We start from the raw sequence: 16,248 nt of genomic DNA, 5'->3' as shown, positions 1-16,248 counted from the left end.
TCTGTACTCCATACTTCACTGCATAGGGCTGTATAAGTAACAATAACCTGCATATCGCTAAAAAAAAAAACAAATCCATATACACCTGTATGAAGAGTATCAGCAGCCCTTGAGTTTTAGACATATTGCTGGGACATCCTGCATGCAAAATAGATGGGAAATGGATTATGCAAATTATTTCAAAGTGAAATATGGTGATTCCTTGAGATAAACTGCAAAATAAAGACTAGGCAGTATTATAAGTATGGAAAATATCGTCATTCATTACAGCCACAATTAGTGATTACAAATGTTCTACCATGAATACTTACGGGGGAAGCAGGACACAGGGGCATTCCCCACTCCTCCATGTCTTTGCTCACTTTTAGGCACAGAGCAACTTCCCCAGGAGGCCACTATGGTGCTCTATTCAGCCTCACTCCAGAATGGCTCTGTCGCCTTTTGGATTAACTTGGAAGGTCGGCTTCAGTCCACCCAAGAAGCAGTTTATGCAACACAGTCTCCTTCCTCAGTGATGATTTGGACATTGCACTAAATAATACTCTGTTAGCCAGCTTTAGACTCCCCCTTTTTTTCCCAGATCAAGCTGTCTGGCATACTTAGGCTCTATTTGTAATGAGTTGGAAACTCCCTAATCTACTTGGATTTTGCAAGTACATTATTTATCAGAATTATCCTCTTGTATACTAGCTTTTCTATCAACGGGGGGAACAAGATTCAGAAGCACTAACTCCATTCATAAATTAATAGATGCCTTCCAAGAAAAGCATCAGTATCAGAACAGAGAACACAAACATGTGAAGAAGGGCTGGTATTTCTAAGAGCTGATGTTATAGTGTGAGACAGCAAAGTTACAACTTCAAACTATCTGGAAGTCCTAGTGGGAAAAAAAATCAATTAACATACATGGCAAGGCTGAGATGAATGCAAATTAGGAAACCTGCTCATTTTCTGAAGGGTTAATCTGCCTTAAAGAAGAACACATGTAGTTGAGTCTTAGAGATGAAAAGTCAGATTTCTTCCTTTGTGACACACTTTCCTATTGATTTCATCAGATTGCAAAACAATAGCGAACAGGAGAAATTCACTGTAGGAATGCAGCTCTTTGAGATATTTTTCTTGTTAATGGCAGATTAGCAGGTCAAAAAGCAAAGCCATGTTTTGATCTTCATATTTTTAGCCTTCTTTTTATATGTTAATAGGACTGATGCTCCCTAGAGTAAGTCTCTTGGGTGTTACCGTGACTTACTGTATTCTTTAAACCCTTTTTAAAACTGCAGCAAAATCTTGGAACATTTATTGCACTACAGTTACAGTGGAGGTTGTTTGCTCAGAAAGGCAGGCTTTCAGCTAAGAAGTGCTCATTCAAGGAACTGAATTAAGCAAGTTTTAAGATTATCATCTAGTCCTAAGTACCGCAGCACGAGCACTAAGGGTGCTCTGCTCCCACTCACCCCCTGCTTTTCACAGCCCAAATGGTTTTTCCCACTTCTGCCCCAGATCCTGAAATGCAACTCAGACCTCTTACAGGTGATCATTTGATGGGGTTTGTACTCATACTGCCATAGGTCTGGATAAAGGTTTCTTCTTTCCAGCAAAGCTGTGGGTCAGTGTACTGGAGGACCCTAGCACACTATTTCTGAGCAGGCATAGTTTTCGCACACATTGTGGCATTAGCTGCTATCACATGAACATTGATTAGGTTTCAGATGTAAATGTTGGTTTATATTTTAATTTTTATTCCCATAAATGCATAGGATGTGAACCAGAGAAAGAGCTGCAGCTTGCCCAGGTCCATGGAGTGGCATGCATTGGTCCTGGCGATACAGCTCAGCCCTGCTGCTGCACTGACTCAGCAGCAGCTTCATTACAGAACTCCCAGGACAATATTTTAAGATCCTATGAAATGGGATGCAGAAGATTAGCCTTTAATATTTAGTCATAAGGTGCTCTTTGGAGGACAAAGGCTTCAGTAGCAGCAGTCTTTTCCCCCGAATTACTGTTTGTGTTGACTGATAGTTTACAAGGGGGTTGCTGTTCTTGTTTGCTTGCTTTTATTTGCCTTTTTATATCTGATCTGGAAGTGCTCTTGCATATTTAGGATTGGTAATGTTTTCTCTAGAAGGAGTAAATTTCAGGCAAAGGAATGAAATGAAAAATTACTTTGTTCTCTGCTTGTGACTCTCAGCTGACAGTATGTGTTGTCAGATAGAAATAAAAGTGCGGTGTTACAATTATCTGTCTGTGGTATGTATGTCTTAATATATACCATATGGCTGGGGGGCAATGCACCAGATTTTTTCTCATGAGTGATGTTTTTCTTGCTAGAGTTAAAAGTAGTAATATGGAAATGAATGAGCAAAATAATTTGCTCTCCCTCTGGGCTTGTTGGCTGTGATTATTCTTGCTTATTTTAGTTTTGTATTTAGCTTTTGTTTCCTGAAAGTTTTGCTGCTGTTCATGTTGATTAGCTGGTAACGTGTTTTCTGAGGAGTTTTCTTTTTGATGATACCATTCTGCTTTTAGTGGGCAGAAATTCAGACTGCTGGGCATGCTGCTCTTTAGTAGCTGCTTAGTGAAATACTCTCAACATTATAATCCGTTGCTGCTCAGTGGGGGAGATGCAGTATGAAGTTGCCAACAGTGGGACTATTGAATTATTTAAGATGGAACAGGAGGCAAAGTAAATGATTGTCCATTTCACAAGGTAAAGGGAACAACTGGCAGACTTCGCAGTGACCAAGTTCCAGTTTTCTGTTGTTAAAGTCGCAAAAAAATAAATTACAGCAACTGTTTGGGTGTTTGTAGAAAAGGGATTTTTCTTTTTTGCCAAAAATACCACAGAAGTCTGCAAATCACAGCTGATACTTTTTATTCGGTGATGAAAGATAGTGTGAGAAGTGTGTAGCAGGGAAACACTTCGGTTTTCAAACTCCAGCTTTATGTGTACCTGTACATCAAAACTGCCTCTCTTCCCCCTGTGCGCACCCCTGGTGTCATTGCCGTTACTTTCATGTGTAGCTCCTGCATGCAGTCTTTCCTGAGCAGATAGGAAAGGCTTTTATGAGACACCGCTGCCCCCAAAATCTCCCAGAGGCTCTGGTACTGGCCAATGCCACAGGTCATTTCAGCCTTACACAGCGCACCTGAATGTGGGCATTGCTGAGGCTGCTGCAAACCAAGCCTTGGGGAGGGGATCAGGACACCTGGAACATCTCTAGACTGCTGCTTTGGGTAGAAACTGCCTCCTGTCACCAGTTCTGTGGAGATTTTGCAGCCAACACTGGTGAGGGACACACTGTGGCATCTGTTCATAATGCATGGTTTCAAATTGACTTTCAGATCATCTGAGATAAGGAATTGGGGACTAGAACAGAATAACTCACATAACATTACTCCAAAACAGAAAGAGATGTGTGTAAATAATAAATACTCTGTCTGGAAAAAGATTTCCATTGTAGTCCCTCTGGTTTCGTATATTCTTACTGATTGGTTTGACTGACTTAATTTGGTTTGGAGGAAACTAGCAATTTTAGAACATCAGAGTTCACTAATATTGTTGATAACAGAGATATAAAGTGTAATTAGGGACAGTGCAAGTGCAAAGAAGATATCAAGCACTGAGTGTGTCCTTCAGTGACTTGAGGCAGTGACAGCAATGCAGGCAAATGCAAAATACGTCTGCGGGCAAAGGATCAAAATAGAGGAAATGCATTACAAGGCAGACTCCTGCCAGAAACCATTAAGTTCATTTAAAATAAATTAAAGAGAGATTTAGGGTTTTGTAGGTAAAGCCATGAAGCCATTATCCCAATTAGTCATACTAGGCTATTGAAGAGCAAACAGGATATCGGGATGTGTCACCAGCATCAGTATAGCCAGAGAAGGGTGCTGTCAGAATGCAAACCATGCAGCCCAGCACAGCCTGGGGTGAAGATTAGTTCATTAAAGATTTTTTTTGGAAGCTACTGCTTTGGAAAGGATGCTGTGTAGCTGCAATCAGGATGTATGTATGTGTGTTATAGATGAGTATGGGCAGTTACATTTTTATTGGGCTGTCTAGTTTTCTAGGTCTTGCACAGCGATGCTTTGCATGATGTTACTTGCTCTGGTAAGCAAAGAGGTTTGGTTGGTTCATGGCTTTCTTCAAGTGAGCAGATCAGTATGGTTTTGTCAGTTAAAACTGCTGGCTTGCAATTTCACCTTTTCACCTCCACCAAAGCAAGTCTGGGGAAATTCCAGGGACACCAGTGCTGCCTTGGTGAATTGTCACTGCTGTAGGGAGAAGGATGTGGTTACTGCTGGCCTTCAGAATGAGTCTGGTGGGAGCAGATGTCTGGCATGATAACAGGGTAGTCCTTTGTCACATTTGTCATTGGTACAAAACCTATCAAGTGGTGTCTCTGATGTTTGGCTCCTGAGACCCATATTAAGGTTTGCAAAGTGTAAAGATTCAGAACAATATGGTATTTTGGGGAAGTTGTACAAGAGTTGCTCATATGGATGAGACACCAACCAAATGCAATAACAGGGGGGAAAAAAAAAGGGGGATGCAAACCAGGGACAGCTGCTTTTCTGCAGAAGAGTAAACTGGAATACATTGCTAAAATAGACCTCTGAATATCTAGTACAGAATGAAGGTATCAGCCTAATAGGTTTCTATAAAGAAAAACAGAAAAGTTGCTATTATAAAACATGATGGGGCTGTTGGGAAAATATTTAAAATAGATTTTGGCTCAAGCCTTTGAAAGAGATTTTTTTCTTCTATATTTCAGCAACACAGTAACTTATTAGCATTTTCTATTTATATTACTGCTGGTCCCTGTTTACTGTTACTAAATCTACTTGCCTTGGAGCACTTAATACCATGTTGCTCTCTATGGAGCACTTAGACTTCGGCTGTAAATTGTCCCCTCATCCACCCTGACAATGGCCACCCTAAAACCACAGCACACTGCAGGCCAGGGTCTCACCATTCCCATCCCCCTGACTCAAGCAGCCATATCGCACATTACACAAGGGGCTCATTCAGTGTCTTGGGGAATTATGCAAATGAAAGGGGATATTCTCCTCCCTGTGCACCACAATTTCCATATGTGTAGCTCCTGTTAGGTGTAATGAGACTGGGACTCATAAATCCCTGAGATGAAATTATACCCCTAAGTGGTTTCTAACAAAAAGCGGCTCCAAAGTTTTGATTAACAATCCGTTAAAAGTAGAACATTATAAGAAAATTAAGCAAAAAAAAAAATCTTCTTTCCGAGCAAATTTTCATAAATCTGAACATTTTTTTCCTGCAAACCAGTGTTACTCGTGAAGTGCTTGCTTCAGTAAGTGTTAAAAGACATGTGAACATAAACCACTGCTCTTTGTATCCCCTAAATGCCCTAATCTGATCTGCTGAATACCTGGATCCCAAATTGTGAATGTAATTCAAATGTGAATCTGGACTAACTTGTTGTTTTCAGAACTAAAAAGAAAACACATTTAAATTTTATATACATAGTAAAAGGTTATAAACACCATACTTCTTGTCCCAGGTCTGAGTCACTTCAGCACAGCAGTTTTCCCCCAGGAATCAGATTGTGGTATTCAGGCTCTATTTATCTCTTGACCACAAAAAGAGTTATGGATTTTAGTGAGACTTTATTAAGTTGTTATACACTTATCCATTCTTTTTCTACTATTCTTATTAGCCTGTGGGTGTTATATTCCCCAACACTGCATATGCTGAGATGATATATTATTTAATAATGAAGCAGTAATAATAATAGTGAAACAAACACATGACTTCAAGAAAGATAAAGGTGATATATTGCCGAGTGGTAGAATGTATCTGACAGTTGCTGGTCTTTTCTTTCCTCATGCTATTTAATTATTTATCAAACCATCCTGACCCTTAATTGATCACAAAGGCCACCAAGTGCTTTAGCAGTCTGTTACATTCTATCAAAAGAGATGTGTTTTTCCTGTGAAGCAGAATGAATTCATCCCCCCCAAAATCAATCAGCAACAGCATATTTTAGCTAGGTGGATGCAGTTCACTTAGGGCCAGATTCTGCACCTTTACTCAGTTTGAAAGGAACTTACAGTGGTAGTTCAATTGCCTTCAGGCAGCTACTTTGAGTAGAAACTGCGTAAGCTCGTAAATATACATTTGTGTTTGTGTTTTATAAATTGTAGCTACCATCTCCACATATTTCTTTACTCCTAACAGTCCTTTTTAACACGGACTACTGATGCTTTTCTTAAACATGTTTGTTTGGGTTTTTTGTTTGTTTGGTTGGTTTTTAGCACAAAGAAATTTGATTTTCTTCCTACCACTGGTTTTCTAAAGAGTTTTAAGACTTACATTTCAGAGTCCTGAAAAGGGTCGATCATGTTTTAGGATGTTGCTTCAATATTCTTCCAGTAACTAAAATAAACCATTATTTCACTCGCTATAGGATTCAGGGAAAACATGTATTTCATTTTGTAGTGGTTAACCCCAGCTGGCAACTCAAACCCACACAGCCAATAGTTCACTTTCCCTCCAGTGGGGCAGGGAAGAGAATGGGTTGAGATAAAGACACTTTTAACAGGTAAAGCAAAAGCTGCACACAAGCAAAGCAAAGAAAGAAATTCATTCACCACTTTCCTTCAGCAGAGAGGTGTTCAGCCAGGATCAAAAAGGTCCTTTAAAAATCCAAAGAGACCTAGAACAAAGGGGTGCCTAGCCCTGAAAATGTGTTCTGTAAGCTGCGGCTTCAGCAGCTGTAAAATGCACTTGGTGTCTACATTCATTCATTGAATAGATTTTAGCCTAAAAACTTCCTTAGGACCTGCACTTGGATTTCTGTGAATTCAGGTCTTGCCATCTACCTGCCCAACTGTGCCGCAGCCTCTGTTGCTCACTCAAGTGCTGTAGAGAGGCACATGATTTTCTCTTAACTTGCAGGAGAGCCCTGTTCCTGCAGTGGTCCTGGAGACTTGTCCAATGGGACTTTACTAAAAAAGTCAGGCTCCTTGCTACTAGCCACCAAGCTGTGTCACTTGTCCCAGCACACTTGCATCTGTATATTGCGGTCTTATATGCAACAGGAGAGTGGGGGGACCTCTATATACAGTTAATTTTCAACTTCATACAGACCATGTGCTTCTGGGAAGAAGAGACTATGGGCATAAGCTCTCTGGCAAAGTGATTGCTTTAAATGACAGATCATTATAAAAAATTTAACTACCAGCATCTTTCCATTTTGGAAAAAAAAGGATTGCCCTCTCAGATCAAATCCCTGGTACTGCATGGGAGAAGCAAGCTGCAGATTCTGCTTTGGCCAGTTTAGCGTGGGATTCAGCATGGGAGGTGTATTCTGGCACAGTCCAGATTACATCACTCCCTGCTTTGTGACACTAAGCAAAACTAATGCTTAGCTTGTGCGTTTATGGATCACCCTTTGAGATGCTACAGCCTGTGTAGCAAACATAGGTCTCCAGCTCTGTTTCCTATAGGAAAAAACTATTTCTAGGACTAGGTACTTCATTTTTACATAATGGAAAATCTAACTTGAAGGTGTCTGTTTCTTACTTAAATGTAATATCTACTAATCAGGAATGATGACTCTCCCAAAGATCCTAGAGTGATTTGGTTGCTTACAGCTTTGTTTTCTTGGTATTTCATCAATATTTTATGTTTGGCATTTTGCTGTTACTCCTGCATAACTTTGAAAATGGAAACATATAACAGATAATCAGTTTAGAGGCAGCAAAACAAAGATGCTGTCATTCATTTTACACCTGTATTTAACATTAACCCTCTCCCTTAATATTATACTCTTTTCATATAATAAACGGGAAGTGGTAGACTACCTCACAACTGGTTCAGTGTTGCAAAGTCTGTTAAGACAGCCTCAATAAATGCTTTACCAAGGATCTTGACACGCAGAGCTTTTTGTATGAAGTTCTGATATAGGAAACTGTTTCCTAAGAAGGATATGTAAGGATTTGTCGTGTTGCAAGTCAGGAGTATTACAGGTCCACATTTCTCAGACTTAGAAAGCAGAAAATGATGTGAATCTTATTATATTTATCTGCCACATTAGATGATTTCTAAGCTCTACCGTTAGAAAAGATAATCTTTTGGCTTCTGGGGGCACAGTTGGGAGAATAGTTCCTATCTTCTATAGCTCTCCCTTTTGGAGAAGCTATACAACAAGGTGATAGTAGAGAGGAGCTGTGGAACCGCACTTGTGCTTAGCCATTTATGGACCACTTGAACCAGCATCTTTACATCTCGTTCATCTTCCGGTATGCCACCTTAAAAAAGAGGCAGAATATTTCCTTGCAGTAATTCTGATTATCATTAACATGTAAAGATCGAAGCTATGTATTTGTCATCTGACTTTACCAAGTATTTTTCATGCGATATTTTTTCTCTATCCTGGGATTTCTGAATTTATTGTATTTAATCTATCTCTTGAAATCTCTTCATATAGACGTTCTTTGATTCAGTAATGATAGTGCTGAATAGAGCTAAGCACATTCAAAAAGGTTTACCCAATAATAGCACTTGCTGAGTTAAATCTCAAGAGGGACGGACCATGTCTAGTGTCTCTCCCAGCAGTTGTTGACAGGTACAAAGCATGTCTGGGATTTATATGATTATACCGAGACTGTAAAAGCCTCAGAAATTTTAAGGGATGGAGAATCTAGAAAGTGCAAATGTCTGAAACACATCAGTGTGCTGACTGCACACTGTAAAAAACAAGGAGAATAGGAGTTCAGAGAGATGCTCAGGGCATTTTTGCATGTAGCATGTTTTAGAGCTGTGGATGTGTAGCTGTCACAAACCTTTGAACATTTCAGTATTCAGTAACTCACATGGAAACACCTGATTATTTGCAGAAGTGTTTATAGTTTTAGAAAGACAAATCTTAAAACTTTACCTTAAGATTATTATTTTAGTGAACACTAGACTTGAACACACATGATTGCACTGGTCAACAGACATGAGAGGGAACGTTTGTAAAACAGTGTTGACTAGAGCCGAGCACCTTAAAGAAGGCACGCTCTGTATTTGAAGCTGTCTGAGGTTCATGCAGGGAACAATTTTGTTCTGAGAGCTGTGATATAATCAGATATAATACAATGTCTTGTATCAATGTCATTTTTTTTTTTTTTTTTTGCAGCAGAATGCTGATTCATATTTATCGTTTGATTTGTTACAGGGTAAACATTCAGTTTTGGAAGCAACTTGCTTGGGTACTGCAAAAGACTGGAAGCAAGAAGGGAAATTACATTCTTTAGAATTACATTCTTTAGAATGTAATTTACATTCTTCCTTAATTTAGTGAGTTCTTAGTATTGATTGCATTGCTCCATTTTTGGCATTTTTGCTATTTTTTTTATGTTCACCTTTTCAGTAGCAAACTTGGGGTTTAAGCATCAAAAATGGTTTTTTTGATATCACTCTCTCACTCACTGAAATGTCAGTACTTAATTAATGTGAAATGTCCTGAAGGTTCTGAACTCCAAAATGATGTTGATGAACCCAATAAAGGTCCAGCAGATGAGGAAAGCTGTAAAAATTATCAAAATATATTTTTAGTAAAATATAAAGAAAAAAATGGTGGTAGAATTATAAAACTGGACTTTGAATATTCGCTGTGCAATTCATTGACTTTTTTTCTGCAGAAATTTGAATGAGTTGTTTTCTTCATTGTTTAGGATTTATTCTAGTCACTGCAAAATTGTTCTTTTTTTAAACTGTAAATCAAAGGAAAAAGAAATTCCCCACAGATGTTGTATGTGTTTGATGTATAAGACACATTTTTGCAGTCTACTGCCTGAAACCTAGGGAATTCATTAACTCGCAAGTTGCTGCCAAGGAGGGAAGCGGTCACATTTCCCAAGCTGATGTGCCTGTTCCCCGGCTGGGGGAGGTGGTAAGGCAGTCTTTGTCTTCTCTTGCATTTGGCTGGCTCTAGAGAAAGGGGGGTTTCTTCAAACTGAAGGGTTGTTCCTTAAATAACAGCATCTGTTATTTAATTAACCTGATAAAGCCTGTGGCTCACTCTGTTTCCCACTATGCAGCCAGAGATGATGATAGATGAGAGCTGGTGCTCCACATCATTCCCAGAGACCAAAGCCCACATCACTGAAGTCACTGGCTTGAGCACAAACTTCAAAGAGAGAGGGAGAAGACCCACAACTTTGAGAAAGAATCAGGCTTGCCACCTTTCACCCTCAGCAAAGTCTAATTGCCTAAATACCACTTACCCAGCAAGTGACCTCTCTGGACATATTATTGGGTACATCTGTCTCAGCAAGGCACCACTGGATAGACTTCAACAGTGAGACTGGGGCAGTGACTTTGGCTCCAGTCAAGTGAGTTTCTTTGAGCATGTTAATGCAACCCCTCCCAATCAGCCAAGGAATGTGAATAATACTGTACTTAAAATGGCAGCACAGTATGGCAAGAGGTGGCCAGACCTCATCTGCATCTATTGTCTTGCAATAAACAAGAGTCAGGAAAGTACTACCTCCCTGTATTTCCCTCTACTGATCCCCAGAAAAGAAGCTGCTGCCTGGGGAGCCTGAGCTTTCTTTGTGACCGTTCTGACCCAATGGGCGTTAGCATTGCTTGGGGATTTGAGCTGAAAGGTGTAACTGTGCAAATTATGGAAAACCTCACACATATACTTCAGTGGGGACCTAACTGAAAAAGCCTGAGTGAGAAGGTTGTGGTCACTTGTAAAAGATACAGTATCACTGCCATCATCCGCTGCCTCTTTGTGTTCCTGGGGTAGGTTCCTTAACTCACTGTGATGTCCTTTCTTACCCCCAAAAATTGAAGGCGGTTTTGAATTTAACAGTCCTCAGGATAAATAACAGGTAACACTGAGCTATAGTCCGTGTTTCTCATCAGTACCTGAACGGGATTTCAGAGGTTGCTTCTGATCTATAATATAGTGAATGGTTTGCTTGTGAGACGCCCCCTCCCTGGAACAACATGCTGCTGCCATGGCAGTCCCTGAAGAGGCATCATGTGGAGCAGCGTGTTTGCATTAAGAAGGATTTGTCCACCTTCTTGGTGGAAATCTCACTTGCAAACTCCTTCCACCTCTGGATCTGTCAGGGGTTAAGAGACATTTCTGGCTTTGCATTACAGAATTACCATCAAAAATAGTTGTAGAGGGTTTTATTTCTATGTTGTTGTTTGAATTGAAACAAGTAAATATAAGAAATACCAGCCACTATAAACTTTCTGAGACACAATCACCTAATAGCTAACAGTGACCTTGTTGAACATGGAGGTACCTACTACCATTTGTTTTTCCTCTTGATCCTATAAACAGTGTTTCAGCCCCCATCAGTATTTTCTGAACCTGGAACAAGGCATTTCCTTCTGATAAGTGCGTTCAAGAGAATATTTCAACATTTACTGTTGAATGTACTAGGATTAAAGGTGTAGTAATCCATTTGAGATTGCCTTACTTTTAGCTAAAGGGTGTTAAACAAAGAATGGTTTGCCTTTATTTGTAGAAAACCACAAAAGGGCTCTGAGGGGGAGAAGGTTACTGTCTGATATTGGTGTGTTTTGTCAAAAAAATGCAGTTCTTTTGTCTAATGATGAACTGCAGTGAATTTCTGAAGGAGGCGTAAATAGATGACATTTACATTCATCCATGTATTAGAGGCTGATTCAAAAAATCAAAGGAATGTATACTGGTAAAACTGCTGAAGGTTGCTGCTTTTATTTCAGATTAGAAGAGTTCATGAACCAAAGCTCAACTGCTGGTTTTTTTTTTTCCAGATACCTGTGTCTGTCTACTAAAAGAATACACCTTTCTCTAAAAGATTAATTTTAAATATTAAATCATAATATATTTCCCTTCAAGATTTATTGTCTTTTATATCTTAATGGGTGTAAATCAGGTAATAGAATAATATTGATTTACAGCACCTGCAATCCAGCTCTTCCTTTGAAAATGTAAATAATTCCTCTGGTGTTGGTCTCATGAAGAATAACAATAATAAATACATGGAGCCTCCTAATAAATACAAAGGCAGCCTTGGCTCAAGCAAAGGCCAGCTCCAGTGTTTTCACTGGCATTAATTCTAATTACTCAGCGACATAGTCTTGGGTTTTTTTCGCTCCATGATGTTTCGCTCCATGATGTTTCGCTCCATGATATTTCACTCCATGATGTTTCACTCCACGGTGTGTTGCCATGATGAAACACATGGCAGATGTATTTCTCGGTCTGTTAGCACCTTGCAATGAGCCATTAAAACGTGTTACTGTTTATTTCCCCTGTGTCTGTCTTGTAGGAATTATGTCTGACCACCAGTTTGGAAACCAGTTCATGTGCAGTGTGGTTGCGTCGCACGTGAGCCATCTCCCGACTACAAACCTCAGTTTTGTTTGGATTGCTCCACCTGCGGGGACGGGCTGTGTCAACTTCATGTACGTATACACAGAAAGCCTATGAGTAGATAATCACTTTGGAGCTAATGAAATGGTCTAACCTGCTTGCATTAGGACCATGGTTTTGTACTGCTGACAAATGCATCTATACAAATACAAATATTACTACAACTGCTAATTCCCATTTAATTGAAATTAAAGGCATATTTTCTCAGGCAGTGAATGCTTGCCTATCTTGGCAAGTTTATGGAAGGTTCATCATTGATTTCAGTGGAAACAGAGTTATGTCAGCACTGAACAGTTTTGGAAATCCAATCTGTAATTCCCTGTTTGTATAAGCCATAATGCACCTCTTCAGAAATGGTGATGTTGTAAAATCCTTAGCCGTTCAGCTGTGTGCAGAACATATGTAGCAGAGATATGAATTTATTCTTGACTGTAATTTGTAGCGTGGAGGTACACATATGTATAATAGCAATCTGGGTGCAGACACCAAAACTGTCTTCCCTTGATACCCATGAAACTAACAGGGCTGAGACATCTAATCTCGCACTGGGGAGTATGGGCACACAGCAGCTCTCGGGGTCCATCAGTCTCAGGGGTTTTACAGACTGCCTCACCCCATGGAATAAGGATGCTCTATGGGTGATAGCTGTCTGAGAATGTGCAAAATGATGCAGTTATATCAGTTTGGTGTCCTGTAGATAAAATTCAGACAAGAGTGGGAAGGCTCAGCCTCTCTGAAGGCTCAGCCCAGGATCACACTGGGCTGAAGGATTTTTGGGTAAACATAATCATCAGCTGAAGGAAATGAAAGGAGGAGGAATACGTTTTATCTCTAATCCTCCTCCTCCTCAATTTTTCCCCAGCTGCCTACACTTTCTTGCCTGAGCTGTTGTTTCCCCTGCGTACTAAATCACAAGTTGCAGTAAATAAAGCTATTTTTTTTTGGTATGGTGTTACTCTGACTCCTTTACCCAGTTCTCTGATTTCCAGACAGTTTGGCTTTACCTTTTTTGTCTCTGCTCCTCTGTTCCAAATAAGTATCTTAAACAAGATTTTTTGACACTTGAGACTTACTACCAGTCTAGTTTAAATTTAATATAAATTAAAATAATTTTAATTGAAGTTTCGTTTCATATAAATTGAGAATATTTACAAAAGTTACCTGAATTTATAGACTATAACAACAGTGCAATATAGGGAATAGTTTCCTATGTTGTTTGTTGCCAATACATCTGTGATCAGTTCAGCTCATTAGTCTTTGACCTCTCTGGGGATGGGTAATAAGGTTATTAATTAGCACTAGCTTTGGTGTGTGATTTTTGCAGTGTTGATACATCTCCCTGGACATTTCTTGGGAGGAACTGGATGAGGGTCACCAGGCAAATCTCCCAGAGGCCAGTGCATGGCTGCTTTTTAACTGCACATACTATTGACCTGCTCTGACATTGACCGGGAGGATAGACATGACAGAGGGAAGCCATGACCCTATAGATGTCATAGGCAAAATTCCCTTTCACTTCACCCATGTTTTTTGCTGTGCTTTTCTAGAGCTCAGTCCTGAAAAAGACTGAACCCATAAGAAACTAGATTTGGGCAGTGATGGTGGCAGCCCATCCTCCCCTTTAGCAAAGTCAGGCAATGGCCGTTTTTTTTACACCAATCATGTGCAAACTGTTGCTTATTTTCTCATTGTTTTTTTTTGTTGGTTTGTATTTTTTTTTTTTGACAAAATACCTTATTATGGCTAATAAATAAATATTTAGAAGTATTTCATAAAATATGCTTCTAGAGGAAATACAGAAATCTGCGGGTGTCCCTGTAGTACATCTCAGTGTAATCCTGTAGTAGTTGTTCACCACAGATACTGCTCGATAAGCTGAGAAAAATAAAAGCTGAAATTAATCATTCGTTGCAGAACAGTTTTCTTAGCAGTAACTTAGGACTTTTTTATACAGGTATTGAGCATCAGGGGCTCCTAAGCAAGTTGCTAGGATCTGTAAATGTTCTTTGCCACCAAAAAATGTTAGGCCCTCTTTTACACTAACAAGTTATTTCCCTGATTGTCTGCAAATTTGTAAAACACTGTCTTCATAATCCTTCAGCCTAGGTTTCACTGTTTGTAATTTGTGCTCTAAGCTCATGCTAACCTAGTTAAAGCTCAGCCTGTCGGGGGGGGATAATAGTGGCACGCTGGGTTACATCTTAGGTTGTTAAGCCTGTTGTTTTATAGAAGGCTTAACCTACTAGTTTGTAAAAGTGATAAAGCTGACCTAAATTGCAAAAATATGTTGTGTTCTGACCATCAGAATGGTTTATTGCAGAAGTTCCAGCTACTGTAGAAAATAGAATGACTTCCATCGAATTTACTTCAGAAAATAAGTATTTTTCTTACACAGACATTTTTGTTAGTCATTGAATAGGTGCTTTACTGTGCCCTATTGTATAGGTTGTGTCTATACATATATCCACTACACCCTCTATTAACTGGACTTCTGTAATGCTGTCTTCCCTAGTCTGTAGGAAGTGCCTAATGACCCACGTAAGAGAGGTGACCCATCACAACTGATTTTAAAATTCTGTGCATTTAGAAGACTTTGAAAGTACTAAACAGCACAATCCTATATTATTTGACGTATAATTAGTACAGCTTATGGTGCAAATGGGTAAAAGGGAATGGGAATAGTTTGTGACGGTGTCCCCCTGTGAAGACAGAATTAGAAGAGATGTGGTTGCTGAGGCAGGGCACAGGCACATCACTTCTGAAGCAGGAGCAAAGAGTTCCCAGCACAGCTCCTGAAAAAAGCTTGGGAGTGAATGCTGAGGCAGACAGCTGTCCTGTTGAAAGAAACTTGGAAGAAACTTTCAAGAAAGGAGATGTGTTTTTTTACTAAGAGTATGCCTTTTCCCGCAATCACCTAATGATAGAACTCCTTTCTGGGAAATCTGAAGTGCCCTGTTCCAGAACTGGTCTTTTCATGCCCATGTGTTTAAGCCTGTTTCAGGAACTGACAGTAGTGTAAATGTATGAACTTGAAATACTATATTGTACAAACACTACCGAACATAAAGACTGTGATTGAGAGGCTTGGTTATCTATTTAAAGCATTTATAGGAAACCTATGACAATAATTATAGAAATCTTGAATAAACATCCAAGAAGATTACATGGGTTGCTATATTTGTCCTGTAGCCAGGGTGGGAAAAGGCTATATTGTCTGAAGGAATCACATTCCCCCGGTAAACCACTTAACTAAACTGTCATTTAAAACACTGTTTAGGGTTTGCTTGGGGGTTGGTTGGGGTTGGTTTTTTTTTCATTCATTTGAAAGAAATATAGGGGGTTATCTTCAAAATCAGATACACAATTCTGTTTACTCTATACACAATGGTAATACACACAGACATTAAAACTGGGAAGGAAACTGAAAATAGCAATTATCAGGACTAAGGTCCTTTAAGTCCCTTGTATTTATATATAATCACTCAACTCTTCATTATATAGTCATATAAGTTTTTATCCTTCCTTTCTTATAAAGAAAAGGAATTGTACAATGAAATACATTTTTGTTTGTTGCATCCTAGTTATTGCTATGAATAGCAGCTGGTTTGCAGTCAGTTGAAAAGCGTGTCATAGTGCACAGACTTGACTTTGGGTTCCCGTGAAGCTCCCTGCTTCAGTTAAATTCTACCATTCTCTTCCTACTCTTTATTGCAACGTAAGGGTAAAGCAGGATATTTCTGATATTTTATTGGTGCAGAATCAAAGGGTTGTAAAGGCACTAAATAAGATACAAGCCTTGTTTACAGTTAGGGCGGTTCTGATGTTAGCTCAATGT

At 39.4% G+C, this 16,248-nt stretch overlaps 1 protein-coding gene across 1 annotated transcript in view; it reads left to right on the top strand.

Moving 5' to 3' along the window:
• RELN (reelin) overlaps window positions 1-16,248 on the top strand; it is a 282,373-nt gene that overhangs the window by 66,524 nt on the left and 199,601 nt on the right. The window contains exon 3 of the mRNA XM_062632047.1: window positions 12,310-12,445. Within this exon, the coding sequence (XP_062488031.1) occupies window positions 12,310-12,445 (136 nt within the window). The remainder of the gene's footprint in view (window positions 1-12,309; window positions 12,446-16,248) is intronic.

Source organism: Pezoporus occidentalis, unplaced genomic scaffold (assembly GCF_034315485.1).
Source record: "Pezoporus occidentalis ecotype Australia unplaced genomic scaffold, CSIRO_AGI_Poc_V1 ctg38, whole genome shotgun sequence".
NCBI lineage: Eukaryota > Metazoa > Chordata > Aves > Psittaciformes > Psittacidae > Pezoporus > Pezoporus occidentalis.
This window is presented reverse-complemented; position numbering and strand designations above follow the sequence as displayed.